The sequence below is a fragment of the Equus asinus genome, chromosome 1 (assembly GCF_041296235.1).
Source record: "Equus asinus isolate D_3611 breed Donkey chromosome 1, EquAss-T2T_v2, whole genome shotgun sequence".
In the NCBI taxonomy this organism is placed as follows: Eukaryota; Metazoa; Chordata; class Mammalia; order Perissodactyla; family Equidae; genus Equus; species Equus asinus.
Window position 1 is genome coordinate 129243740 of NC_091790.1, and position 26287 is coordinate 129270026.

Below are 26287 nucleotides of genomic sequence, written 5' to 3' on the forward strand. Positions count from 1 at the left end.
AACAGTAGACATTCAAATGAGTTTTTCATGAAAAAGTGGAAAATAAATACTGACTAATGTAAAAGGAGAAAAGAAAAAAATTATCCAAAATTCAGTCACCAAGAAGTATTCCAAGTTTTACTTCTACAAATGCATATAATTGGTTTCAACCTCAGAGACTGATAAAAGCAAATCAATCAAAGCAGCATTATTGTAGATATAATTCTGCTAGGAAATACATTCAATGATGCTTAAGTCATACTTAGTTACTTGATTTTTAAAAACTATGTTCTCTGTACATTAACTATTTAGTGGATGATGCTAAATACTATTACTACAGAATAATGATATAATGTTGAATTTGGGTTAAACTGTAATCTACTCCCTCCTGACGTCACCCCTCAACAATCACCATATTGAAGGAAGAAAACTTACAGGAGATCAGCAAATTTGAAGAGATCTGAAGAAGCCTAGATTTTATAAAGTTTAGATTTCATAAGCTTAGATTAAATAAAGAACAACAGAAAACTTTTACAGAGGCAAATGAACTCTTACATAAGCAAGAGAAGTATTTGCAAAGCTTAGCAGATTTTTCAATTTTTACCATGCGGAGTAGAGGAAAATAAATTATTTCAAGAATTTTTACTTGCAGTGAATACCTTCTAAGGCTATCTCTTGAAAGAAAAATAAATCCTTCCAGATAATTTCCTTGTAGAACTAGCTTATCTTTATAATTCTCTCCAAATAGACAATATACACCTTTCTTTTTTGATTGGCTGAGAAAACTTTATGTTTGCCTCTGGTAACCTATGTTAATGAGAAAAAATCAGTCCCCTAAATAAATTATTTTTTTCAGAAAGCTGGTTTTCTACACCCTCTCTGTAAGTGCAGTGATCAATGTGATTGATTCCTGAACCCTTCTTCTACCTAAGGTAATTGATTGAGGTAAGCAAATCATAGTCACCCCAGCCCCCTGTCCAATCTAAAAACTGGACTTGACATGTTCCTGGCCAATGAGACGTGAGGCAGGGTTCTGTGAAACATTTCTGTGATCCTAAGAAAGAGACACAATAAGTGATTGTCTTTTATCCCTTTATATTTCCTTGTCTGGATGTGACTCATGAAACTGTTGCAGCCATCTTCCTACCAACCTGAGGATAATGCCAACACCGAGAATGGCAGACAGAAGAGACAGAAAGAGCTGAGTCCTTGATATGATCCTTAAGCAGATGATATTACTACCTCTGTGGGCACCCAAACCCTGGAGATTATTCTTACTGTATAATATAATAATAATAATTTCCTTATTTTTTACCAGTCCAAGATAGGTGTCTTTTATTCTAAGCTGACAGCATATTAATTGACAAGAGTAATATATTGATCTCACATCCAAGAGAGGAAAAGATAACAAAATCAGCAATTCAAAAAACTTGAAGAAATCCATTATTTAGTGTTTATGTGTAAGACACTGTACTATCTGCTAAAGCAGAATCAGAAGTGCATGAAAAGTAGTCCTACCATTCAAGGAGTGTGTAATTTGCATGGAGGATATATTTACACAAATGAATAATGGTAATTTATTAGATAGGGCATCTGACATTGGTATTAAACACCAATGCGCCTTAGAAAACACAAAAAATAGTTATGTCTCCTAAGGACGAGAAAGCCTTGGAGAGCAAAAGGCAATAAAAGAGTAAAATTAGATAAGTGCCTTCAGAATTAGGAGTGAGATGAGCAAGAAAATAAACGGCAATTTCGGAAAGCTTTAGCAAAGGCACAAAATTTGAAAGAAAATTATTTCGACAAGTTCTAGTAGGGCAGCTTCAGTAAAAGAATGAGAGAGAGAGAGAGAAGCAGAAAGTAAAGTGCAAGTGAGGGAACAATGAACAGTGGATAAAAATGAAACTGGAACTGGACACAGGGTGGAAATGGGTTGGGAAGAGCCTTCGAAGTCAACAGAAATCTGGAATTCGTTAAATTTCCTCATAAATCAAGAACACCAGAAGTGTATAAACAGAGATGAAATGCGATCAGATGTTTATTTTTTTTAAGAGATAACACTGATGGTCATGGTGAATGAAACAGATATGGAAAAAATGGAGATTCTCTTTTATAAGATAAACCCAGTTGAATAATAGTATTATGACTTATGCTAGAGGAAACTATTGAAATGTTTGCCACCTTATCAGGCTGGACTGTCAGCTGAAGCGTTTGTGGGAACTGCATCACAGTTCTCCCTTTGTCTGATACAACTTCCCTAGCGACCCTCTCACGTGAGTTGACCCCAAGCATAAGAACACTATCTTACAAACATCCTGTAAACTATTCTTCATCTCATAGTTGGCTTCTGAGGGAATTCAACCTACAATACAACTGTCAGGAGAGGTAATTACAGTTCTAGATCCCTGTCCTTCCCTCGGAATGTGTTCACTTCAGGCTGGTTCTAATTGCTCCATTTGGTCTAGTGTTGGGGAAAGAGAATGTCGAAACAATGTCCACATCTGTCCCAAACCTGTCCCGGGGATGAATCCACAGGGTATTCCCTAACTGAAGAGAGGCCTTACGGGCCAACTTCGGAAAAGCCTACTTAAATTGTGAGGTATCACATCCCCATGAGGTGCTTATACTTGCCCTTTAGTCTATTAAGTCTCTCTAGAAATACAGACTATAGAAACAGTCCTTCCTCTTAAAAAAAAAAGATCAGAATCTTATCCCTCTTATCCAAATGTCAGAGAGTTAAAACAAAACAAAACAAATCAGCTCAGTCTACTTAATTTTTATATTCTAGAGATTAGAAATGCCCTGAAAGGTCTAATTTTGACTTTCTTCCTCTACAGTAAATACTCATCAAAGTCTATTGAGCATATACCTGCACCATTCATTGTACTAGACTCAAAATCTAGTCTAAACGGACTAAAGATAATAAGAAGGGTATTACCAAATATTTATTAATGAGTTAGTTTTGTAAATGATTTTCCTATAATTTCTGGTGATTCCACACTAAAGGCCTGCGGCAAATATGAAATGGTCATGGCTATTTCTCAATAGGCATAGCTTTGTATAAAAACTTCAAGTAAACATATATCCTAAATTTTGATACTTCACTTGAATATTTTCAATAAATTTTTTTTTAAATTTTCCAGAGGAGAAAATTCCCAATCAGTCACTCATAACTCAGTTATGTGTTGTAGATTGCTTTAACTCTAAAGAGTACAAAGGACATCCTTCAGCCCCCCAGAGTCCCAACATGAGTAGTTTCTTCCACAGAAGAGTTTGGATTTTTGCCGAAGGGCGTTGAGCCAGTGCAAACCACGTAGGTCTGAATACTGCTGAAATACTAAATCTTGACACTTACTTGCCACTGTAGAGTACCTTTTAGCACTGGAGTGACTTCTATAAATTTTAAATGCAGATACCTACATAAACATAAATTCTTACCTTTGCATACATAACACCTTTATGAATTTCATAGATTATAAAGATAAAGAAAAATCATCTAGGCAGCAAAAATCACAGTACAGGCTCTAATTTTATAGTGTGTTCAAATAACGGTTTATTTCACTAACATCATAAGGGAAAGTAAAATTTCATAAACATTTATTTTATTAAATATTAGCACATTTAAGCATGGAATATGGCCAAAGAGAGATTTGCTTAAAATAGTCACAGAAGGAAGCTACGCTATCAGAATTTATTTTAAGCAATGATCTAATACACTTGGTTCAGATAAATGGACTTTTTCTTCCAACGCCTGAAGGCAGAAACAACACAAGAACAAATTCCCTTAAAAGTATGAACTGCTTTTTGCTACTGTACTAAAACAGATATATTTCGAAAAATGCTTTGTTAGCCATGTATCTCTTAAAGCAAAAGTGCAAAGCTGACAAAGATTTTCTTTGCCTTCTTTCATAAAAATAGTCATCCCCTGCTAAGATATTTACTGATGATTGAGACATTAGTTGATAACATCAATAGACTCTCCTAGGAGTAGGAGCACTTTTTAAGAAATTCCTAAGGAAAAAATACACCCTTAAGAATAAATGGAACAGGGCTAGAATGGCAGAATGGAGGGTAAGCTTTATCAATTCTAGCACATAATCAACTGCTTATTTCACCTTACTGTAAACAATATCCAGATAATAGAATAATTATAATTTCTTTCAAATAAGATAACTTTATAAGCTTGTAAGTATTTTGGGGATTTAACACAAGTCGAGAACAACCACTGGCAATATTTTAGCTCTGATTCTTTCTTCTGGGAACACAGATTACATGAAATGCAAGTATATACATTTGCATTCAAAGATTATTTCTTTATGAGGTCTGAAGACTCATAAGAAACAATTACTTTTCCTTTGGTGAACTTTAGTGAAAAATGTGCGGAAGAACTACTTCAAACTTACATGACTAAAAAGCAAAAACCATTGTTTCTAATGAAGGTGTAATTAGGCAATATTAACACATATGGAGATAAATATTTTGCCTATGTAGACTAAAGCCCTGAGTGCTGATAATATTCAAATAACTTAGCAACTGATATTTAGTTATTAAAGGCATCTCAAAATTAGAAGGTTAAGTTAAAGTGGTCATTGTAGATGAACTCTATGTGGAAGCTTCAAGGTCCTAAAAGGATCTAGAAACAACTCTTTTTGAATGGGAAGAAGCATCTACTAATTGAATATTGGGAACTATTGACCTAAAACCTTGCAATGGCTCCTAGTATTTCTTTGGCAATACTTCTGAAAAAGAAGAAAAAGAAAACCCAATTAAAGATGCCTAATAGATGCAGAATATGTCATCTATTATGTCTTCTTATCAGTCATTCAATCCCTTCTAGTCTTGGCACTCATCTTGCTTGCATAGATATTGATATTTGCTGAAGAACTAGCTAAGAATAATTGACAAGGCCTAAGGTGTGGCACCCTTTCCCTTGGGTATTGTGGTCCTAGTTGAAAATGTAGGCTACAGCAGGAGTTGCTTTTTGTGTTTTGAATAACTAGTATATATTTTCTTCTAGTAGTAAGATTATGAGCCCACGGTTGGGACATCATTAATCTTCACTATCTGAGTGTGACTGGGCCATAGGAGAAACCTGTTCAGATATAAAATGAGAGTGTGGAGAAAACAGCGCAATGTTAAAATGCTACCATAGTCACACTATCAATTGACAGTATGTTTGTTAATTGAAAGTTAATAAAAATTTTAATTTTACAATAATTGCTACAGATATAAATGTTAAGCCTTGATGAATACTTCATTTGCCAGCTCTTCAATTCAAAACTTTGCATTTCTATGGAGTAATATAGTATCCATTTATTTTTCATGACTTTAATTCATTTTTTCAAAAGTTTTAGTATTATACTCATTCACTCTTAACAAAGAACATGTATATGTACTTTAATCCATAAAAATCCAAAACATGTCAGAGGCAATATGTTCTTTCAATATTTTTTTGACATGTATTTGACATTGAGTCACTTAACACAAAAGAGAAGGGTATAGAGGAAATAAATGCATCCAGTCAACTATATATAAATAAACTGACCTTCTTAAAATTTTTGTTTAAGTCAACCAGACTGAGCAGGAAGATGTGGTCCTTGGCTCCCAGAAGCAGCCTGCCCCTCTCCTCATCTAACAGAATAGTTTGGAAATCCAGTCCTTCTGATGAACCCAAAAAGGGAATACAGCTATTTGAAAGTAACAAGTCTATGGGAAAATGAAAGAAAAAATTCTTAATAAGCAAAATATTTATTTGCCTCAACACATACATTGTCTTACTATGTAAATACATATATACAGCATGAAAACTCCAATTAGATATATGCATATAATATACAGTTTTTAGCACATTCTCATTTAGAAATACACATAATTTATCATATTTGTAGATACAATATTTATCTTACATATGAACAAATGAATGATATTAAAATAAATATAAAATGTTAATTCAAAAGCAAATAAATGCAAAATATTTCACAGCCTGTATTCATCATAAGTTATAAATTAAAGCATCTACCTATGGTAATACTTTCAAACTGATTAAATTAATCAATATATGCAAAATAAGCATCAAACCAAGTGTGTGATAAATCTCATAGCATTTCTTCCCCTCCTACTTTTGATAGTGTTTAGACTGATGCCCTTGTTTGGAGGATTACACTGTGCTTACTTCATATATTCAGGAAGATGTAGACAAAGAGGCTGAAGCCAAGAAAATGGATTCTGAAAGAGATATGATCCTGAACCAGTAATAGAATCAGAACTGTGAAGTGGGAAGGGACCCTGAAAATCAATTAATGCAAATTCATGATTTTACAAAGGAAGTTACTTAATTCCAGCAAGGTGAAGTCACATGCCCTAAAGTCACAAAAGCATGTGGTGGCAGAGCTGATAATATAACCTTAGTCCCAGTCTCCCCTTCTCTTTGACACTTGTCTGTAGGTGCTAATTCTTTGTTTCATTTATAACTATGACATGGACGGACTCCTATTTAAATTTAGGTCTGGGTTTACAGGAACCCACATCTTTTCAATAGATTTTATCCCAAGTACTTATCATACTCTCTCATTTCTACAACCCTAGAGTAATAAATACCAATAAGGTAATAATATCACTCATCATGTATTAAAGTCCACTGTATGTTACCAGACTTTGAAATTAAATCATTATTTTCAAGCAATTCATTATTAATTGATGAGAAAGATAAAAAGAGATAATGTCTCAGAAACAGGCATCAAGAAACTTCTAAAATGTATCCTGGCGGTTTTCAACCTCTGTAAAATGGATATTTGAGTCCCTTAAATTTAAAGCCTATATATTCCATCCATCAAGTGTGAACTTTATTATTATTTCATATTTTTGAAAATTCCTTTCACTCTTTTTTCTAACTTACAATGGTTAAACATTATTTCCCTCAGTAACTTACACAGATTTTTTTCTTAGTTTTGACAAACCAAAAGGCTGTACGCTGAAAAAGACAGAATACTATCTGTCTTTGAGAATACTATCTCAAATGAGTGTGGCTTTACTAAACATAAATGTCTTATTAATATTTATGAATCATGCCTTATGTACATAAGATGGAAGTCTGAACTCTATACTAATTATTTTTCTATTAAGCTAAACATAATTTTAATAGTTTTTCAGACCAGAGACAGAATGGAATAATATATTTTAGCATCTCCCAATGCAGTAAGCCTATTTTTGCAGGGCTAATATCCAATAAACATTCCATACTGGTTTTAAAGTAGAACTGAGGAGAGAAGAATGGAACCGACAGAACAGATAAGACAGATATAACCTAAAGCCTTAACAAGAGAAAATGTTTCACACAACTTTTATTCATTCAGGCGATTCTATATCTTCCATAGGATTTCTTCTTGTTTAAACAAAGAACAAAATAGGCAAAATGGAAAGTATATAAGGGGATTTCCAAGAGTATATCTTGACCCAACTAATAGAGGAAAGTAGGGTATATGATATAAATCCTTATTATTTCAAGTGCTCATAGATAATAATCAACTACTTTGAACCATGCTTTGCAATGTTAATTACAAAATGAAACTAGTCTTAGCCTAATGAGTGAGAGTGTGAGCTTTACATCCACACCACGTGGGTCATATCCTAGCCTCATAACTCTAGCTGTGCGATCTAAGGCAAGAAACTTCTCTGTGCCTTAGTTTTCCCATCTATAAAATGGGGATAAAAATAGAAACTATGTAATAAATCATGTAAGTGTGAGGAATAAATGATTTAATATATGATCAGCATTAAAATAGTGTCTGGCACACAGTAAGTGCTATGTAACTATCAACTATTATAACGATGATGATGTATTTTTTAAACTCTATACAAAATCTATAAAAAGGAAGTCATAGTATTTCTCAACTCATGATTAAAGGCGGTAATTTACATAAAGTTCTTGGAACAATGCCTTGAATGTAGAAAAAGTTCAATAAATACTAATTATTATTTTGAATATGATTATTAAACTCTGAGTTGATCTAAATAAGTTCTATTAAAGAAAAATATTGTCTCATCTTTCATTAAATCTGACTTATGAAAATTAGAACGTGTGTATTGTTTTATAATGTTGCAATAATATTAAAAAGCTATTCAGTCCACAAATGTTTATAAGCACCTACTACAAGTTAAGTATTGAGCATGTAGTTAAGGTTGTGGGATGAGTAGGCCCTGCCTTCAAGTGGCTTACAGGTCAATGTGCAAATAGATCTGTAAATAAAACACAACATAGGTGAAATAAATTCTCATCTAAGTATACACAAAAGGTTAACAAACCTTTCAAGTAATTAATCGTTCATCACCTTACAAAAGGAGGTTATAAATGAGAACAGTCTTGAAGGACAGATAGAAGATTTATAGGAAAGAGACAAATAACAGCTTATTCCAGGCAGAAGAACACTAAAATATACAAGGACAGATATCACCGTATGTTGCACTCACACATGGTATTTTTAGTACGTCTCCTACTCTGGAGTGAGACCTCCTTAAGGACAAAGACTATGTCTTATTATCTTTGAATCCCCAGCACCTACATAGCTCAGAGTCTGAGATAAATTAAGTACTTAACAGATATTTGTGGAATTGAAGTATTCGGCATACTGGAACATAGAGAATATGTGGGGGCACTGAGAAGTGAGGCTGGACGTAAAGGCAACCTCCAGATAATCAGTGCCTGAGACGGCAGGCTGGAGAGTTTGGTTAATACATAGGTAATGGGAAGCCACTAAAAGGTTTTATGCAGGAAAGTGATTAAGACTACAAGTGAGTGTTAGAAAAATAAGTCTGGCTGCAGTGTTGAGGATGGACGAGAAAGGGAAAGGCAGGGGCAGGGAGACTACCCAGCAGTCTCTAAAAGATGGTGAATTATGGCAATGCCAAGAGGAGGAGGGAGATGTTTAAGGATTTTGCATCTCATTTTTTGTTTCTACTTACACAGTGAGTAAAATAAATACAAATTTGACATAGTCATTTGTTTTATTTTCTTTTACCATAACCACTTCTACTGGGTTTAGCTTCAAACAAATTTGACAAGGAAAAACAGCTACAAAAATAGTGACTAACCTGAAGTATTATCATTTCAGAATGATCTAATGTTGGCTGTGACAATGTTAGCATCAAAACAATTAAAGTATGCTTCGTCAATCCTTTGAAGCCAAACTAAATAATTAGACTTAGGCATTATATATGAAAATTTCTTGGGCTGATGCACACATTTTGAAAAGACCTTGGGACTGGGATTGGAACAGGTTTCCTCTTCCCCAAGCAGCTTATCTTTCTTGCATTTCTGCCAAACCAAGCAAAGTCAATTTTGTTTCCACGAGATCATCAACTAAAGCCCAGGAAGAAAAGTTAAATCCAGAGCCTGCACCTTAACACCTATGGCTAACACACTCCCAGGACCTCAGGAATCAGAGATGCATTCTGGCTCCACAGGCTACAAACTCATGAACCTTAATGACTAATAACTTACAATATATTTGAGAGCTTTATTTTTTCTTCTCCTAAACTGACAAGTCTCAGGCACGTGATTTTTAAGATTATCCAAAGTTTACGATCCTTTTGAACAGGACCTCTATCTCTTTCCCCCCCTTGGTTGGTGGGGTGAGTGTGTTACTCCACACATGCCATTCAGAGGAGGCCTGCTCTGTAGGTGCTTAACCAGCCCCACCTTCCCTCACATGACCGCAGCATTTACCTCTAGGTCCTAAATGTATTCTTTGTTCTTTCTGCCAAACCTCTGACCTAATCCACACTATCACTCTTTTGAACCATTCTTTTTAGCAGTTCATCATCCTACCACCTCTTTCTCGGTTTATAATCTGACTCAATCATCCAGGCCCTCAAATTCCTGCTCTCATTCTAGCAATATACTCTTGGAAGATCTACAAGCTAATTACTTCTGAAATAAATGAGGCAAAGATATGATTATTCACTTATTCCACTAGTTTAAATATGGAAATCATGCACATGATAGATTTTAATTCAATGATGACACAGAAAAGATGTTCATGATCCATAAACCACTATAGATCCACAGGATGGTTCTGAGGATCAAAAACCCTATAAACAACATGATATTTTCATATGTTTCTATGTATGTGTGCATTTTCTGAAAGGTATGTACAAAGTATGCATTGACATCTCCTGATATCTTACCAAGATTAACAGGGAAAATTGTATGTTTCCCACATACAGTTAATAACCATGTTTAGAATAATTTCTCATTTCTAGCACAAGAAAGTGAGTCACTACCCTCATAAAACTTGACTTTTGAAGGCAAACAACTGACTCATCTGAGATCGCCAGATACTCTGCACGTGCTGCAAAAACTGATAAGTTCCACTCTCATGGATGTTACAGCCTAGGGGAGAGGAAATGCTCACTCACAACAAAAATGAAAATATATTTGAGACAAAGAACAATAATACTTAAAGTAGTAGACTCTTAAATATCTTTGATATAAAATGGAAAGAACTTCCTATCTGTATTTCCTTTAGCAAGTCCAATATTGCCACTTCAGTTCTCTCATCAATATGCGGGGGTAGAGAAAGCAAATGGTCACTAAGCTCCTTCCAGCACCGGTGATCTATGGCCATAGAACCTTGTGTTTAACGTTCTTAAAATTGAGGCATCAAGTAACAAATCGTCATTCACCTATCTATTCTTGGCCATTGCTCTGTTCCTTTGGAGCAGGAAGTCTCTATCCTCTCTAGGAAGAACAGAAATACAGCATAAAGCAATTAAAGCTAAAGGGAGATCTTATCAATAATCCCGTTTGATTTACATGTTACCAATTCAGTGAGGTCCAGAACCGTTAAGTGGGCTTCACAAAACCAGTTAGCCCTTAGTGGTGTAGTGCAGCAAAAATGAATCTACTCACAACCAGATGCCCCTCTGTGTGAGGCAAAGGCTAAGAATCAGATAATCCCTGTTCCTATTTGAAATAAACTTTTGTTCTGAAAAGAATTCTTTGTATCTCCCTTTACTATCCCCAATACAGTTGTTCACTCAGCCTGAAGAAACATTTGACCTGATGATCTACATTCTTCCTCTTCACCCCAGAAAGGAAGGGAGTGGTTAGTCACGTTGAATCTAATAAATTTAGGATTAAACAACACAGACTTCCTCAACGTTTGACCATTAAATGAACAAAATCCTATACCTTTGGAATTCTGCATTTATTGCCAGAAATGCTCAACTGGGTGGAGTTGACAGTTTCTTTCACCAGAAGACTACACAGCTAAAAAATGGCTTCCCACATCTTTTAAAAAAGAACATTTAAGGGCAAGTTTTTTTTTTTTTTTTAAATAAGAAACTCAAGGTTATTAAAGGCAAACTTCATGAGGTAAAAAGAAAATCCCCTTTGAGGAAAGTCAATTTCCAATTAACTCCAATCTAAAGTGGAATTCCTCAGCAGAGAAAGTTTACAACTAAAAATGGATCCAGATCAAAACCCGGTCGCCTTTCCCTTCCATTTCAGGACATTTGGCACAAATTCTTACCCCACCCACTCCTCTCCTCCTCAAGGAAATAGCCATTATATCAGTAGGGCTGTTCTGAGGTTTCTTGAATATGGTCACATCTCCAGTGTGTTCTCTGCAAAGCTGTCTAAGTAAAGAAGCGAAAGAGTTTTTATTCCTGCCTTTTCCATAAATTCAGCTTTCTTCCTTGATCTCTGAATTCCCAGCACTTTCATGCTGACTGTTAGTATCCAAATATTCTTTCTATGGAATTCCTTCCTCCCACAGCTTCCAGAAATGTTTTGGCTACCAAACCATTCCTCTCCAAGAAAGCCTGTTCTCAGTTTAGTCAGGAATTGAGTAAAGAGATCAAACTGTTGATTCTAAAATGAAAATTAGCCCCCAATGTTGTGGCTCAGTGAGCCCTTGGCTCTCTGTGAACCTGTATTTGCTTCTCCAGCTTTTAGGCCAAGGCAGCAAGTATTCTTTCTTGGATGCAAACTTTGGAAAATTAACTCATCTTGAATTGGCCCCAGGAGACCTTTCAGTTCATTTTCTGAGGCTTGAGATCATATGAAAAGATTTTGGTTACCATGATAGCTCACCTCCACCTATTAAAAATGCCAATTATTTTCTATTTATATACATTTAGTCTCCAGAGCTAACTGTTCAAACAATATCAACTGTATAAAAAAAGAACGTTATTCAAACCTAAAATCCCTACAAAAGACTACTTCAACATTATATTAACCTTCTACTTAGGTGAGAAGTTCAACCCTAAACGTTTTCCTTCCTGCAAATGCAAGTCAAATCAGGAAAAAAAAAAATTAAATTCTCATTTGCTCTTCTGCAATGGAATGTTAGAGATCATTCTGTTCATTAGGTCTTAGTACATTATCTATGTCAATAATAAATCACATGATATCTCATAGGGAAACATAAATTAGAAACAAATAAAGCCTATTATATCATCAGAGCTATCTTCTTGCCAGGACAGGATGTGGAGTAGCAGTGTGGCAATTTTACATTGTCACATTTCCCTCTACATCCATGATTTTAAATCACAGGTTTATTCTTATTTGGCTAGCTTTCAATAGCAGATGCTTTATATACTCCATCACATGTTAGATTCATAATTTATGATTATGAGTCCTTGTAAATTCTTACTTTGAGTAAGAATGAGTCCTTTTATATTCTCAAAAGCTTTGCTATGATAATTTTTCCTACTGACCTTTAAAAAAGGCTAACATTATAAATATCTAGTACATTTCCAGAAGACCAATGCCATAATAGAATAAACTTCCTTAGACATAGCTGAGAGGATAATTCTGGGGAAGATTGATTTGTTGACAATTATTTTCCTAACTCCTTTTAAAGTATTGAGAATTTCTCTTTTTCAAATCTCAAGGAATGTTTAAAATTAAAACACCATGTCACAAATGAATGTGGATTTGTTTTCAATCAAATATGTGAATTTAAGTTTTAAAAAACTCAAAGTCATATCTTAGTACACCACCTACTATTGAATGTAAATAGTATGAGAGTAGCAAATAATCCCTCAAGCTAAGATCACCACAATTCATGTATAGAGGAAAGAGTTATGAGAATAACTTAAAATATAACAATATTACCTTTAAAAATTAATTATATTAATCAAAGTTAAGTATACGTATGTCAGAAAGTAATGTTAAAAGGCGTCTGTAAGCCCATCAGTCTCTTCTCCCATCTCCTGTCTCCCCCCAATCTAGCCCCCATAATAACACACTTAGTAGTATATTTTCTATTCATTTTCATATTTATAAATATTAAGCATATACTATTCTTTAAAAAATCATTCTCAGACATTTCCACTGAATTCCTCTTTACAGAAGTTGAGAATTTTAGTTTTCTTATGCCAACTCTTTCCCTTCTACCAAACTCCTAACATTATAATTATGCCCATTTTTATGAAAGCTGTGTTCAACGATTCCATTACTATTGCAAGGTAAATATTTTTCCCTACTTAGGAAAGCAGTGTTCTCTGATTATACTTTCTTTCTTGAAAAAAACATTGCTTTTATTAGTAATTTCCCAGTTGTGACATTTGATTAATTTTCTTTAAGATCATGATCAAATCTTTCTACACTTTCTGAAAAACGCCTCCATAAAATTTTCAAGTGAAATTCTGTCAGATTGTTCTTTGTTTTTATCCTGGAGACATCCCTCCTAGGGTCTTTCTTCCTCTTCCTACAATATAGATTGGCTGGTCTCTGGCCTAAGAAACAGCTTTCTCAAATTTCCTTCTACTTCTCTCCTATTATGAATCCCATCTTTCCTGAATCCCATGTCTTCCTCCTTGATTTATTATCTTATTTAGTGAGCACATCTCCAGAAGCTTCCTAAGAAAGGGTGACTGAGAATTAAAGTTTTGAAATTTTCCATGTGTGAAAATGTCTGTACTTTACCTTTACTGATAGTTGGGCTAACTATTGAATTCTGAGTTGAACAGAACTCACCCTCAGAGATCTGAGGCATTTATACACTACCTTCCAACTTCCAAAGTCACGCTTGAGAAGTCTCATGCCAGATCCCAAAGCCTTTGAATGTATCTTCTATTTTTCCTGGAGGTTATCTGAATCACCTCTTCAATCTTGATATTTTGCCATTATGAAATTTAAAATAATTGGTCTGAATATGTTTTGGTTTTTGTTTGGGGGGGTTTTTTGCTTTTTTGGGTTTTTTTTCATTTATCACACTGGAGACCCAGTGCAACAGCTGATCTGAAATCTAACTTCCACTGATTCAGGAAGTTTTCAGTTTGGCTTTTCATTCAAAATGAACAGAAATCAATTATCTGTTTAACTTTTCTCTAGGTTTCCCCCAGAAAGGGTTCTCTAATCACTTGTCCAAGAAGGATAATCCTGATAGACACGTGCAGAGAATTTTCATCAGAATATGCACATAGACTTCCAAAAGCAAGATTAAAAAGAGTCATAGAATAATGTTATCCTTAATTTCAGGCAGTATTTATAGGGCATAAGCAATAAAATAATGTTTTCTATTTATAGTTTCCTATAAATTGTTTTTCTTTCATGACTTGTTAGTTCTCTACTAATGACTTCAAAATAGACACCTAAAACGCAACTGCCTCTCCTAAGTCACAGTTCAGAATTTCCAATAACCTGCTTGGTATTGTCAGTCCCACACACCCCTACCCCCAACCATCTCATCCTAATGACTTTTTTTGTTTGTTTTTTGGTGAGGAAGATTGGCCCTGAGGTAACATCTGTCACCAATTTTCCTCTCTTTGCTTAAGAAAGATTTTCCCTGAGCTAACATCTGTGCCAATCTCCCTCTGTTTTCTATGTGGGACACTGCCACAGCAAGGCTTGACAAGCAGTGTGTAGGTCTGCACCCAGTATCTGAACCTGCAAACCCCAGGCAGCTGAAGTAGAGCACGTGAACTTAACCACTACACTACTGGGCCAGCCCCTCATCCTACTGACTTTTAATGACTTTAATGACATGGCCTAGGCCCCAGGCTCAAAATATCAGAATCGTTTTTTGTTTCCCTTCCTATTCCCTTACTCCTTTTTCCCCTATTTAAAAACAATTAGTACTTCTAAGTCTATTTCACTTCCCTCACATCAATATCCAGCTAAATTTAAAGCTTTATAGATTCTATCACACAAATTTTCTATTCTTCCTCCTCAAATATTTATTCCTACTGTCAGCTGGGCCAAGATCAATATTACTACTTCTCTAAATTACTATAACAGTCTTATAAACAACCGTGTTCTGTCCCCCCCCCACCTATCCCTACCACATAATGTAGCCTACTGTGTTTTTCCCCCTAAATCACAATTAAGTTAGGTCAATTTCATGATCAAAAATCCTCCAGTGCCAACATATACTGCATTCAATAAGCTCTAAATTTCCTCCAGTGTTCAAAGTTCAACTTCATACTCAACCTCCTCTGAAATTCTTTTAAATGTTTGGTTTTATTTACCCTAATCCAATGGTATTAATCTTTTTGCAGTTAGTTTGTCCCTTAAAAAGACCAGAAGCACTTGCAGATAAGAATAATGTCTAAATCACAGCTGCAATTCATCACCACTTCTTGTACAGAAGAAGCCTAATAAACACTTAATTAATGACTCTTCAAACTAGTGATTCTTGTTTATGTTGGTTTATCTACCTTCCACCTAAATCAGATTTATTACAGTCTTACTAATAATTTAAAGGTTAATGTGCCATTTGGAGACCCAACTGTAGCTCTAATGCTTTGCAATCATAAGGGGTTCCTGTTGTCATCTCCAAATGCTCATGTAGGGGGTGGGGGAGAAGCGAGGGGGTCTGAAACAAAACACCCTAGAGAAGACCTTCTCAGGATTTGACGTGCATTCTAATCAACTGGGATTCTTGTTAAAATACAGATTCTCATTTAGAAATCTGGGAAGAAGCGTGAGATTCTGCATGTCTAAAAAGCTCCCAGAGTATGCTGCTGATGGTCCTTGAACCATACCTGGGGTAGAATGGCTAAAGAACACTGTGGCCCCATTGCATGGAAGAGCTGCACTCTTTCCCTTTTCTCTATACTGGAGTTTCTCTCAAATCCTTAAATGATAGCATGTGTTAGTTTATGCAAGAGGGCCAAATTATTATTTTTTTCCTTCACAAGTCTACATTGGTCAAATGTGTACATCCTTAACTTATTCTAACTTAATTAAGTTATAACTAACAATTCCTACAAGTAATAAACGACCTGCTTAGTTTAAACCAATGATATATAAACTTTTTCCCCTCAGTTTTCTCATATAAAGAAGAGAAGTACATTTATTTAATATTAACCTGGAAGCAAGATGCAAAGATGACAAGTTATGATTTCTTATTGACGTTTAAGTAATTTTCCTGTTATCTGTGGCAGCAGAAATTCTTCATAAGATGCCTAAATATAATTATATTTTTAAAGACCTTCAATTTTCCTCGTATCTTACTTCAATTAACTCAATAATAAATTATGTTTGGTCTCTCTTTGAAGCCTGTCATAACATCAATTTTGTCCTTTCTAACATCCAAGGAGCTTTCCTTCTATCGTTCAATGCGATCCTTAAGGAGAACCAGAGGGATTATCACTAATTTTCAGATGAGAAAACCTAGACTTAGAAAGAGGAAATAATTCTTCTAATGGTGCATGGACAGGACATGCCAGAGAAAGAGCTAAAACCTATCCAGGTCTTCTAACTCTAAGCCCCATGACCCATTACAGCTATATTTTATTTTATTTTATTTTTTTGAGGAAGATCAGCCCTGAGCTAACATCTGCTGCCAATCCTCCTCTTTTTTGCTAAGGAAGCCTGGCCCTGAGCTAACATCTGTGCCCATCTTCCTCTACTTTATATGTGGGATGCCTACCACAGCATGGTGTGCCAAGCGGTGCCATGTCCGCACCCGGGATCTGAATCAGCAAACCCCGGGCCACCAAAGCGGAACGTGCGAACTTAACCACTGTGCCATAGGGCCGGCCCCAACAGTTATATTTTATATTTTAAGATTTATCATTACTTAATAAAAATTAAGATTCTTTTTCAAAACAACGCTACTTACATTTTTACAGAATACATATACCCACAGACAAGTTCACTTCTATTGCTCTTTCTGCTTCACCATTCCATTGGGATCACGGAAGTATGTATCTTATTTTCTAGACTGTGTCTGGCTCATTGTGGCTTGAGTCAAATAAACTCCTTTACGAGTATCTTTCTTTATAAGTAAAAAGCACTTTAGTTCTAATTTATGCCTCTTTTGAATAGAATTTAAATCAGTACGTTTAAAAGACTGTTAGAAAAATGCAAAATGTCTGTTACTAGTTCTTACGAAACAGAGAGGAATTTGTCAAATATTCTGTTAAAAAAGATCCAATGATACTCATTTAAAAATGTCCTTAAATTTATATTTTATACATATATTGAAAGAATCTCACTGTAAAAATTCCTTTAATAAGATCCAAGGAATTAGAGCCAAATTTTAGTTAAATGAAGTCATAAAACAAGCAGTTGCACATAAAAATTTTTATCTCCTCAATAATTTAGCAAATAATAAACCAACTACATAAAAGATCTGTTCAAAAAGAACTTTTTAAACCAAAACAATAGTTGACTGCGTTTAATCCCAGAAAAAACTGCCTTTACATAAGCTATGCCCCCTTCTAAAGTTCCTTCCATATTTATGCATATCCAAAGACACAACCAAATTGTCTCATGACGAAGTTCCTTTTTACCCTTCCAGGAGGACACTGCTGACCAGTGTAGACCTCAGTGACTTTTATATATCTTCTTCATTCCAGGAAGGCTGTTTGTAGAATACGTGTTTGGCAATATTACATCATATATTACCATATATTACCGTGTAACTTCCACCACTCTGTGAACCTCCACAGATCACTAATATTTAGAATAGTGCTCCATATACAATGTGAAATAGATTTTAATTATTATTAAATAATAGTGTTGGATACAGGCAAGTTGTAGCACAAACATTATTGAACTGAAAAGCAGGAGACTTGGATCAGTTTTTTAATTATCTACTTATACAACCCTGAGGTTATTATATTTAACCTTTCTGGAACTTCATTTCCAAATCCTTACACATCAATTTGCTAAACATATATCGTACTTACAACCTGTATCACTATATCAAACTGAACATACTCCTCCTTGAAAACATTCTTATATCTTTTTAACCTCTCTTTCCATCTAGACAATAGTTGAAACTGATAATGAACCAGATAAGAGTTTATTATGCAAAATAAGCCACTTTTATTAACATATGTTTTAAAAGTAGCCTGTTTTTAGAGAACAAAATGAAGTGTCACCAACATTTTCTTCAATAGGGTATGGACTGTCCCATGTCTCTCCTGAATCCTCAACTATTCCTTTCCCGATTATTTTAATTAGCATATAAATATGCTGTTTTTAAAAAACAAGTGTCTTGATCTCACTGTCCTTCCAGCTACTACTGCCCACGTCTCCATTACAGGAAAACTGCTTGTAAGAATTATCTACAATTGTCTCCAGTCCCTGAGCTTATGATTTTAAGAATCCACCCAAATTGTGCTGTGGCTCCCACGGTCAAAGACGCTGTCTCATCAAGGTCAACTATAAACTTTTGTTGTTAATTTTTACTTATCATCTTTCATGACACATTAGCTGAATGACACTGCTGATAATCCCTTGTCCTTTCCTTTCCTTCTTTAACTTGTATACTACAACTCCTGATTTTTCTCCTACATCCCTGGGCACTTTTTAGTTCACACTGATGTCATTCCTCCTTTCTCTAATTTCCTGACTTAAGAGTATCCCAGAATTCAACCTTCAAATTCTTCTACATTCCTTGGTTATCTCACAGAGTCTCATGAATTTAAAAATTCCTATATACTAACTGACAAATTCATGCCTTCAATTGAAATCTCCCATAAATTCCAGAAATTACATATTTAAATACCTTCTTGTCATCTCACTTAGATATCTAAAAGCCTGCTCAAACAAATACGTCCACTTGATCTTCCCCCCAAAACCTACTTCTTTCACAATCTTTGCTATCTCAATTAATGGTAACTCCATCCTTAGATCAAAAAAATAAAAAACAAAAAATGGAGTCTCTTACTTCATATCCAATCTATCAACAAATCCTGTTGGCCCTACCTTCATATCCTTTTCTTCTACCTCCACTGCAACCAGTCTGGCCCACAGACCATCATTTCTCATCTGGATTATTACAACAGCTTCAAATTTGGCTCCCTATTTCCCTGATCTCTCCCTTTCAGTGTATTCAAAGCACAGAAACCACTGTTGTGTCCTACAGAAACCACTGTTGTGTCCTACAACAATGAGAGTCACATCATGTTACCTCTGTGCTCAAAATTCTCCAGTGGATTTCCATAACACTCAGACTAAATAAAAGCCAATATTTTAACAATGGCAACAGTGAAAGAATCTAATCCTTCTTCCCTCCTATTAACTCTCTGATTTAATCAATCCTTTTCTTTGCCCCACCCCACTGTTTTTTTAGCCATACTCTCTTTTTTGGATCCTTGAACATGCCAGACATCTTTTTGCCTCAGGACCTTTGCACCTGCTATTCCTTTTCCCAAAAAACATTCTTTTCCCAAGTATCTGCATGACTGGCAACAGTAATTTCTCTAAGTATTCGTGAAAACATCACTCTCCCAATGAGCTCTTCCCTGACCACCATATTTGACTCCTACACCCTCACCACTCTTCAGCTAACTTTCCTGATTCATTTTTCTCCATAGTACTTATCATCTATCTTGCTATGTAATGTACTTATGTATGGTCTGCCTTTCCATATAAGACTATAAACTACATGATGACAGGGATTTTTGCCTCTTCTATTTGCTGATATACCCCTTTGTTGCCAGAACAAGGCTAGAAACAAAGTGGGCATTCAGAAACTATTGACTGTTGACAGTTGGAAATCATATACACAATAACATTCTCCTTGAACTCTTAAACCTGTGAAAGCCCAACTGCACAGCCTGAGTTTAAAGAAAATATGTCTCAGAAAACAAGTGAGTTCCTTCAAACACGGCACATCCACCGAAATTAAACTATCAATGACTTTCTTTATAGAAAAAAATATTATATGGGAATTCTTACCATAAGATTGATAATGCTTCCTTATCAAGTACTTAGGGGCAGGTATTCAGGCAAGCTATCTTCTTTTCCCATTAATTTGACAACAAAAATGCCCACTTTAGATTGCATCATATAGTCTGAACTCCTGAATGATTTTATGATTCATTTTAACCCACTCTGAGGGCTACCAACCACTCAAAGACACTCAAAGGGGGCAGGCCTGGTGGTGCAGAGGTTAACTTTGCACATTCCGCTTCAGTGGCCCAGGGTTCACCGGTTCGGAACCCGGGTGTGGACCTACACACTACTTGTCAAGCCATGCTGTGGCAGGCATCCCACATATAAAATAGAGGAAGATGGGCACGGATGTGAGCTCAGGGCCAGTCTTCCTCAGCAAAAAGAGGAGGATTGGCAGCAGATGTTAGCTCGGGGCTAATCTTCCTCAAAAAAAAAAAAGACACTCAAAGAATTATCTATTACCACGCCCTGTCCCTGAGCTCACACTCTTCAGAAGCCGTCCTAATTGTGCTATGATTCTCGCACTCAAAGACACTACTCTTATCAAGGTCAAGAACAACCTTTTAAACTGTAATAGCTTGTTAACTACTAGAAGACCACAAAGGTAAAAATACTGGAAAGTACCTTCAATAAATTCACAGTCTGTAGTTGGTGCTTGACTGAGGGAAACTAACTCTAGTAGAAAATACTTTGGTAGTAAACAGAAGCAATTTTAATGTATGTTGTAAATCTCCAACAGGGAACTATTTTTCAAACCTGCTTACATAGGGAAACCTTTGGTCTGGGGACAACCATTAATATCTAGAAAGATAATAATGTTTCACAAAAAATAATAATTGAAAGCATTTATTAAATGCTTACTATGCCAAACACTGTTTTAGGTGCTTCACATGGATCAACACACCTTCACAACAACCTTATTAGAATTAAATTAGTGCATTTAGATTTACTACGTTATGAATAAGAAAACTGCAGCACAGAAAATAAACATCCAACTATCTCACAACTAGTAACAGCAGTTAAGACCTATGCAGTTTGGCTTCAGAACTTGCTCTCTTCACTGTTATACTATAAAGAATCAAGACAATAGAACTAATATTAGATGAAGGAAATGAAACAAGTTAGATGAGTCAAATAGCCATGAATCTCCACTTGAGAAACATGCTGTATTTCACACCTAAATAAAGTCATTTGTAAATAACAAAGACAGACTTATCCAATTATATCTCAGAAAATTCCAACAAAACATTCTATCAAAAACATTAATGTTTAGTTATACAATAGCAGATAAAATTTTAAAAGTGATTTCAAGTTTTTCTTCTCTATGAAAATACATATAAGTTTTGAAGAAGCAGAACACATTTAGTGTTATCAGTAGTTATTGAAAAGAGCATACTGCCAAAGACGTAATCGTGAAATCTGACATTTTTATATCTTGACACTTGTATTCCTGAATATGTAATGTTTTCCTGGAGGGCACAAGGTGGCAAGAGCATGGGCCTTGAACTAGAGAAATGAAAACACACAACTTAGTTCTGTCACTTGAGAGCTTCTTGCTTTAGGGTAGGCCTTCAGACGCTGAGCCTCATGTTTTTTATCTATAAAATGGGCATAAAAAATGGTTTTCAGGGTGTCATAAAATTTAGACATGATAAAGTCTAAGTAGAGTACCTGTACCCAGTCATTCTCTTGCATTCTATTCTTCATAGCACTTCCCACTATTTGAAATGATATTCATTTGTTTATTTACCTGTCCATTGTCTGTCTCTGTATCTGGAAAAAAACTCAAAGGGGACTGTGACTTTTCTCTGAGCTAGAACAGTGCCAGGTACATAGCGGTCGCTCAATATGTAATTGTAGAATAGGTGAACACATGGTAAGCATTAGTGGTTTAGCTTCCTTCCTGATGTCTTATATGTGTGGATTCAGTGTTAATTAACTGGTGCTTTGCAGGTTTACTGTGATTCTTTGAGAGAGCAAGAGTTTTTTGGGGAAAATATTCAAATGGAATTGATTGCTGAATTCTCCTTATCACAGGCTCAAAAGGATGCAGTAAGAAAACAGACTCTATATGTATGACAGATCTACATCTATATCTGTTATAAGCCATTCAAATGTAAGATAATACTAGACTCTAAAACAGGAAAGAAGAAGAAAGGTTAAAGAGAATATGCAAAAAAGAAAAAAAGATGAAAGAAATTACAATGCATCTTAAGGGATGAATCTTTGTATATTGGTTAACTTTCATTTTTTCTTCCTTCTCTAAAGGTTTTGTCCACTTCCTCTTTAGCTATGTTACCTAACTCATCTTCTGGAGTTTTCCAAACAAATAACATTACAAATACGAACAACTCCTGGGTATAAACACCGTCAACTCACATGAGTTTCTTCATGATGATTGTAAGAAAATATTTACACTATTACAAGTGTAATAGTGTAGCAGTGAAGTAGAAGAAGAAAAAGTGAAGTAGATCATCTCTCAAAAATTATTTTTATTACATCTGCAGTATAAACTGTAACAGTCACTGTGAGAAGCCCACCTTGTAGGGCAAAATAAACTTTCTAACACAAAATCCAGAAATACAGGACATCCTGATCTCCAAAGTTCCTTACTTATTACTCAAGGAACAGATTTAGTATGCATAAATGTGCAAGAATTCAAAATATGGAACAGAAGGGAAATCTCTCTACTCAACGAAAGAACCAAACAAGCTCCTGTGGATTCAGAGATTCAAAGCTAAGTCTTTATCAAAGAGCATTCTTTGGATAAAATGGCTATTATATTTCCACTGGCCTTTAAGAAATCCCTCAAAATAATCTTGAAGCTGTTTGAAGTAGCCAACTCTTCTGATACTGGCTGCATCGCGTCAGCACCTAAGGAAGCATGAATTATGGAAAGCAAAGAAAACAAGGCTGGTTTCATGCCCATTAAACTAATATTTTTGAAAACAAAACTGAGCTTTCATTTTGGCTAATTTTTCTAATCTCACATTCTGGCAGTGTTATAGTGCTCAAGCACAAACATTTGACTCTCTCGAAACTATCTAAGCAATGGGTGTGCTAGCTGATCTCAATTCACTAGTCAGAGTCATAAGAGAAAGACACAATGCCATGGAAGAGCTGTGATTATTATCTCAGAAGTAGGATTGTGGTATACAAGCAATTTTTCTCACCATAACCCTAAATTAGCAATAATTTTTATATCATAAACTTGTTTATTCACGAATAGGCCACTTTTAAAAGGTAGTATATCAAGATTTGAACTACTTTCCTTCTAAACTCTCAGATACAGTATAGGTGGATAGGGAAACTTGAAATTCTTGAAAGTGGATGGAAAATGTAGGCTTCATAATGCTGAACTGATGATTTCCAAAGACAAGACTCCACTTTCTTTAAAGTGGAAAGAAGAGTGCTCTGTACAGGCTGTCAGTAATTCTCCTAGCCAAGATGACTAATTCTATTATTAGCATACAATCTGGAAATGAATGGCTAATAGCAGCCACGGAGAGCTATTGAGGGTGGGTTGGGAGGAGATTTCTGTAATTCCTACCCTGCATTCAATAGTTTCTACTGTTTACCAGCCTTTGACATGGAGATAACCTACGTGTAGATAAAAACCTAAACAATGTAACATTTGGAAAGCCTACTGAACATAAGAACTATCAAAAGAATAGTTCTCATTGCGTTTAATCCAACACTTGCACCAGTTCTTTTATATAAGCACTAGGTGCTGAGAAGAGTGAGAATCTATAGAGAGATGAATAAAACAAGATTTTGAACTCTTAGAGGGTTGATTCCAATCCAAAAACATATAATCATACAAAAAAGAAACCTCCATAACTAGGGGTAACTAATTTGTAGTAGCTATATGAAATTAGTTGAGGTTTTTCTATTTTTATTGATTTGTTATTTTCAAATGATCAAGTTACCACATTTGAGTTAATATTTTACAAATACTCATATGAAATTTTGCTTACGAACCCAAATTATCACAATGACAATCTACTTTTTTCCATAAATTAATCAAAGGGCATAAAAGCCCACAAATCTGTAAATCTCTTTTGGCCACCCAGTGATCTTAAACAAAGCCTGTGGTCTTCTTCAACTCCATTTAATTCTGACAACTGAAAATCATATAATCAGTTCATCAAATATCAGGATGATGCTTGGGTAAACTTCAAAGTTCACTGTGGGAGGTAAGTGCTTCAGGGAAGAACTCCTTATGTATAGGCTCTGAGAAACAGGATCAGGCACTGCATCCACAGCAAGTGATTATTAACTATTAGAAAAGTTTTGTTGCAAGTCTGATTTATTTTGCATTGTTCACACTTATCAAGGCAAGCTTCTTGTGCTTCTCACTATACCATAGAAACTACATAGTGTTTCCTTTTTTTTCCCTTCAATCTCTTTATTTTCAAAGTTTCTTTTCTTTTTATTGTTTGCTTTTAAAATTTGTCTCTTTTCTTTTCTTAAGGCACATTTTGAATATAGGTAAATAAATAAATCCGACATGTGCAGTATGACAGGTTGCAAAAAATCCATATGCTGTACTTGGGTGCTCCACATCTCTGTGTGGATAGAGAACGTTTCCATAACCCCAGAAAGTTTCCTCTCATATCCCTTTCCCATCAATCATTCCCTCAACAGCGGAAAGGCAATGTTCTGATTTTTCTTTTTTAACAGATTAGTTTTATCTGTTCTAAAAATTCTAGAAGAATATAAAAACTAAAAAATAATATGTTGCCTTAACTTTAATTCATGACATATAAATTCCAAACAAATACCAACATACAAAATGTGTAATGAGTATAATACGCTAATTCCACTTCCATTCACATTTGTCATCAAATTGGCTTTTATTACTGATATATAATTTGAGCTGAGAATAAGCTGTCTTAAAGATCAGAGAATATTAAAACTGCCAGCATAATTTTTACCTGCCAGTTCAGAATAAAGGAGTCTGAGTTCCCTACATTCCTATCATTACTTAAAATATTAAAGAAGCCAAGTGTATATCACAGAAAAGAAAACAAAAGAAATAAATCTTTGAGCATGAAATTTGGCTTTCTCTCTTTCTTTCTCTTGACCTCTCCCTTTATATATATTACACATACATATATACAAGATAAGTAAATATAACTCATATAAACTTTGCTTTTATATTAATTTATACATTTAAAAACAATTAGCTTAGTGGACTTCATTTCTTAAATACTTTTTTCATCTTTATACTTTAAGCCTTTCACATTGCTTTTTATGCTTGAGAAGTTAAAGGTATTTTAGTGTGTTAATTTTTTCTGAAGATATCTTACTATTTAAAAAAAGAAAACCCTCTAGGGATAAACTAATTAGTAGAAGCTATATGGAATTAATGTTTTTTTCTATTTTTAGGGATTGATTTATTTTAATACAAAACTGATTACAACTTATAGACCAAAATTTCCTAATTATGCTTATCAGTAGGTGATCATTGTAAACAACTGGCTGAAAAATATATATTAACAGTTTGGGTGTCTATTTTCCTCACAAAAAATAATGAATAGTTGGGCTTTGTGTTCTACAATAGTATTTTTATTAACTGATGCCAATACTACAAACATTTCACTAAAGTCAGTATGCATTTTTAAATAAAAGAAATACAGTAATCAAAAAGACAAGGACAATCTGAAAAACCTTTACACATTTACCTTTGTAGGTTAGCTTGACTCGTGGAATATTTTGTTTAGAAGTTTCAATGACTGGAAGAAACAGCACGGTCATGCTTAGCACCACCAAGGCATGAAAAATGTAAAAGTCGTGGCTTCTGGACTTTGGTCTATCATCTTTATTAGCATTCATGATGAAAACAATGTTCTCTTTCAAACAGCGTTAATTTAATCTAAAAGTAAGAAAAGAACTATTAATATAGCAGTTTGCAGATTTTCCTAGACTTACTGAATTATAATTTTCTGAATGTATATAGATTTTAAAAAATAACTGCTCCTTTTCTCTCTTCTTTTTTCCTTTTTTTTTTTTTTTTACAATTTTTACAAATTGCTGCGGGGAAAATGAATTAGAACTGAGTAATAAAATTCAGATCTGGCTCTACTCAGATGTGGAGACAGGTACACAACTAAAAATTCAACTGCTTATGTTAATTAGCATCTCTTCCTCTACTAAATTTTTTTT

At 34.8% G+C, this 26287-nt stretch overlaps 1 protein-coding gene across 2 annotated transcripts in view; it reads right to left on the reverse strand.

The window, feature by feature from the left end:
• SEMA3D (semaphorin 3D) overlaps positions 1 to 26287 on the reverse strand; it is a 185292-nt gene that overhangs the window by 94781 nt on the left and 64224 nt on the right. For both annotated transcript variants that reach the window (XM_044768058.2, XM_044768061.2), the window contains exons 2-3: positions 25807 to 25997; positions 5525 to 5685 (exon numbers count right to left, since the gene is read on the reverse strand). In XM_044768058.2, the coding sequence (XP_044623993.1) occupies positions 5525 to 5685; positions 25807 to 25957 (312 nt within the window). In that variant the 5' untranslated portion in view covers positions 25958 to 25997. The remainder of the gene's footprint in view (positions 1 to 5524; positions 5686 to 25806; positions 25998 to 26287) is intronic.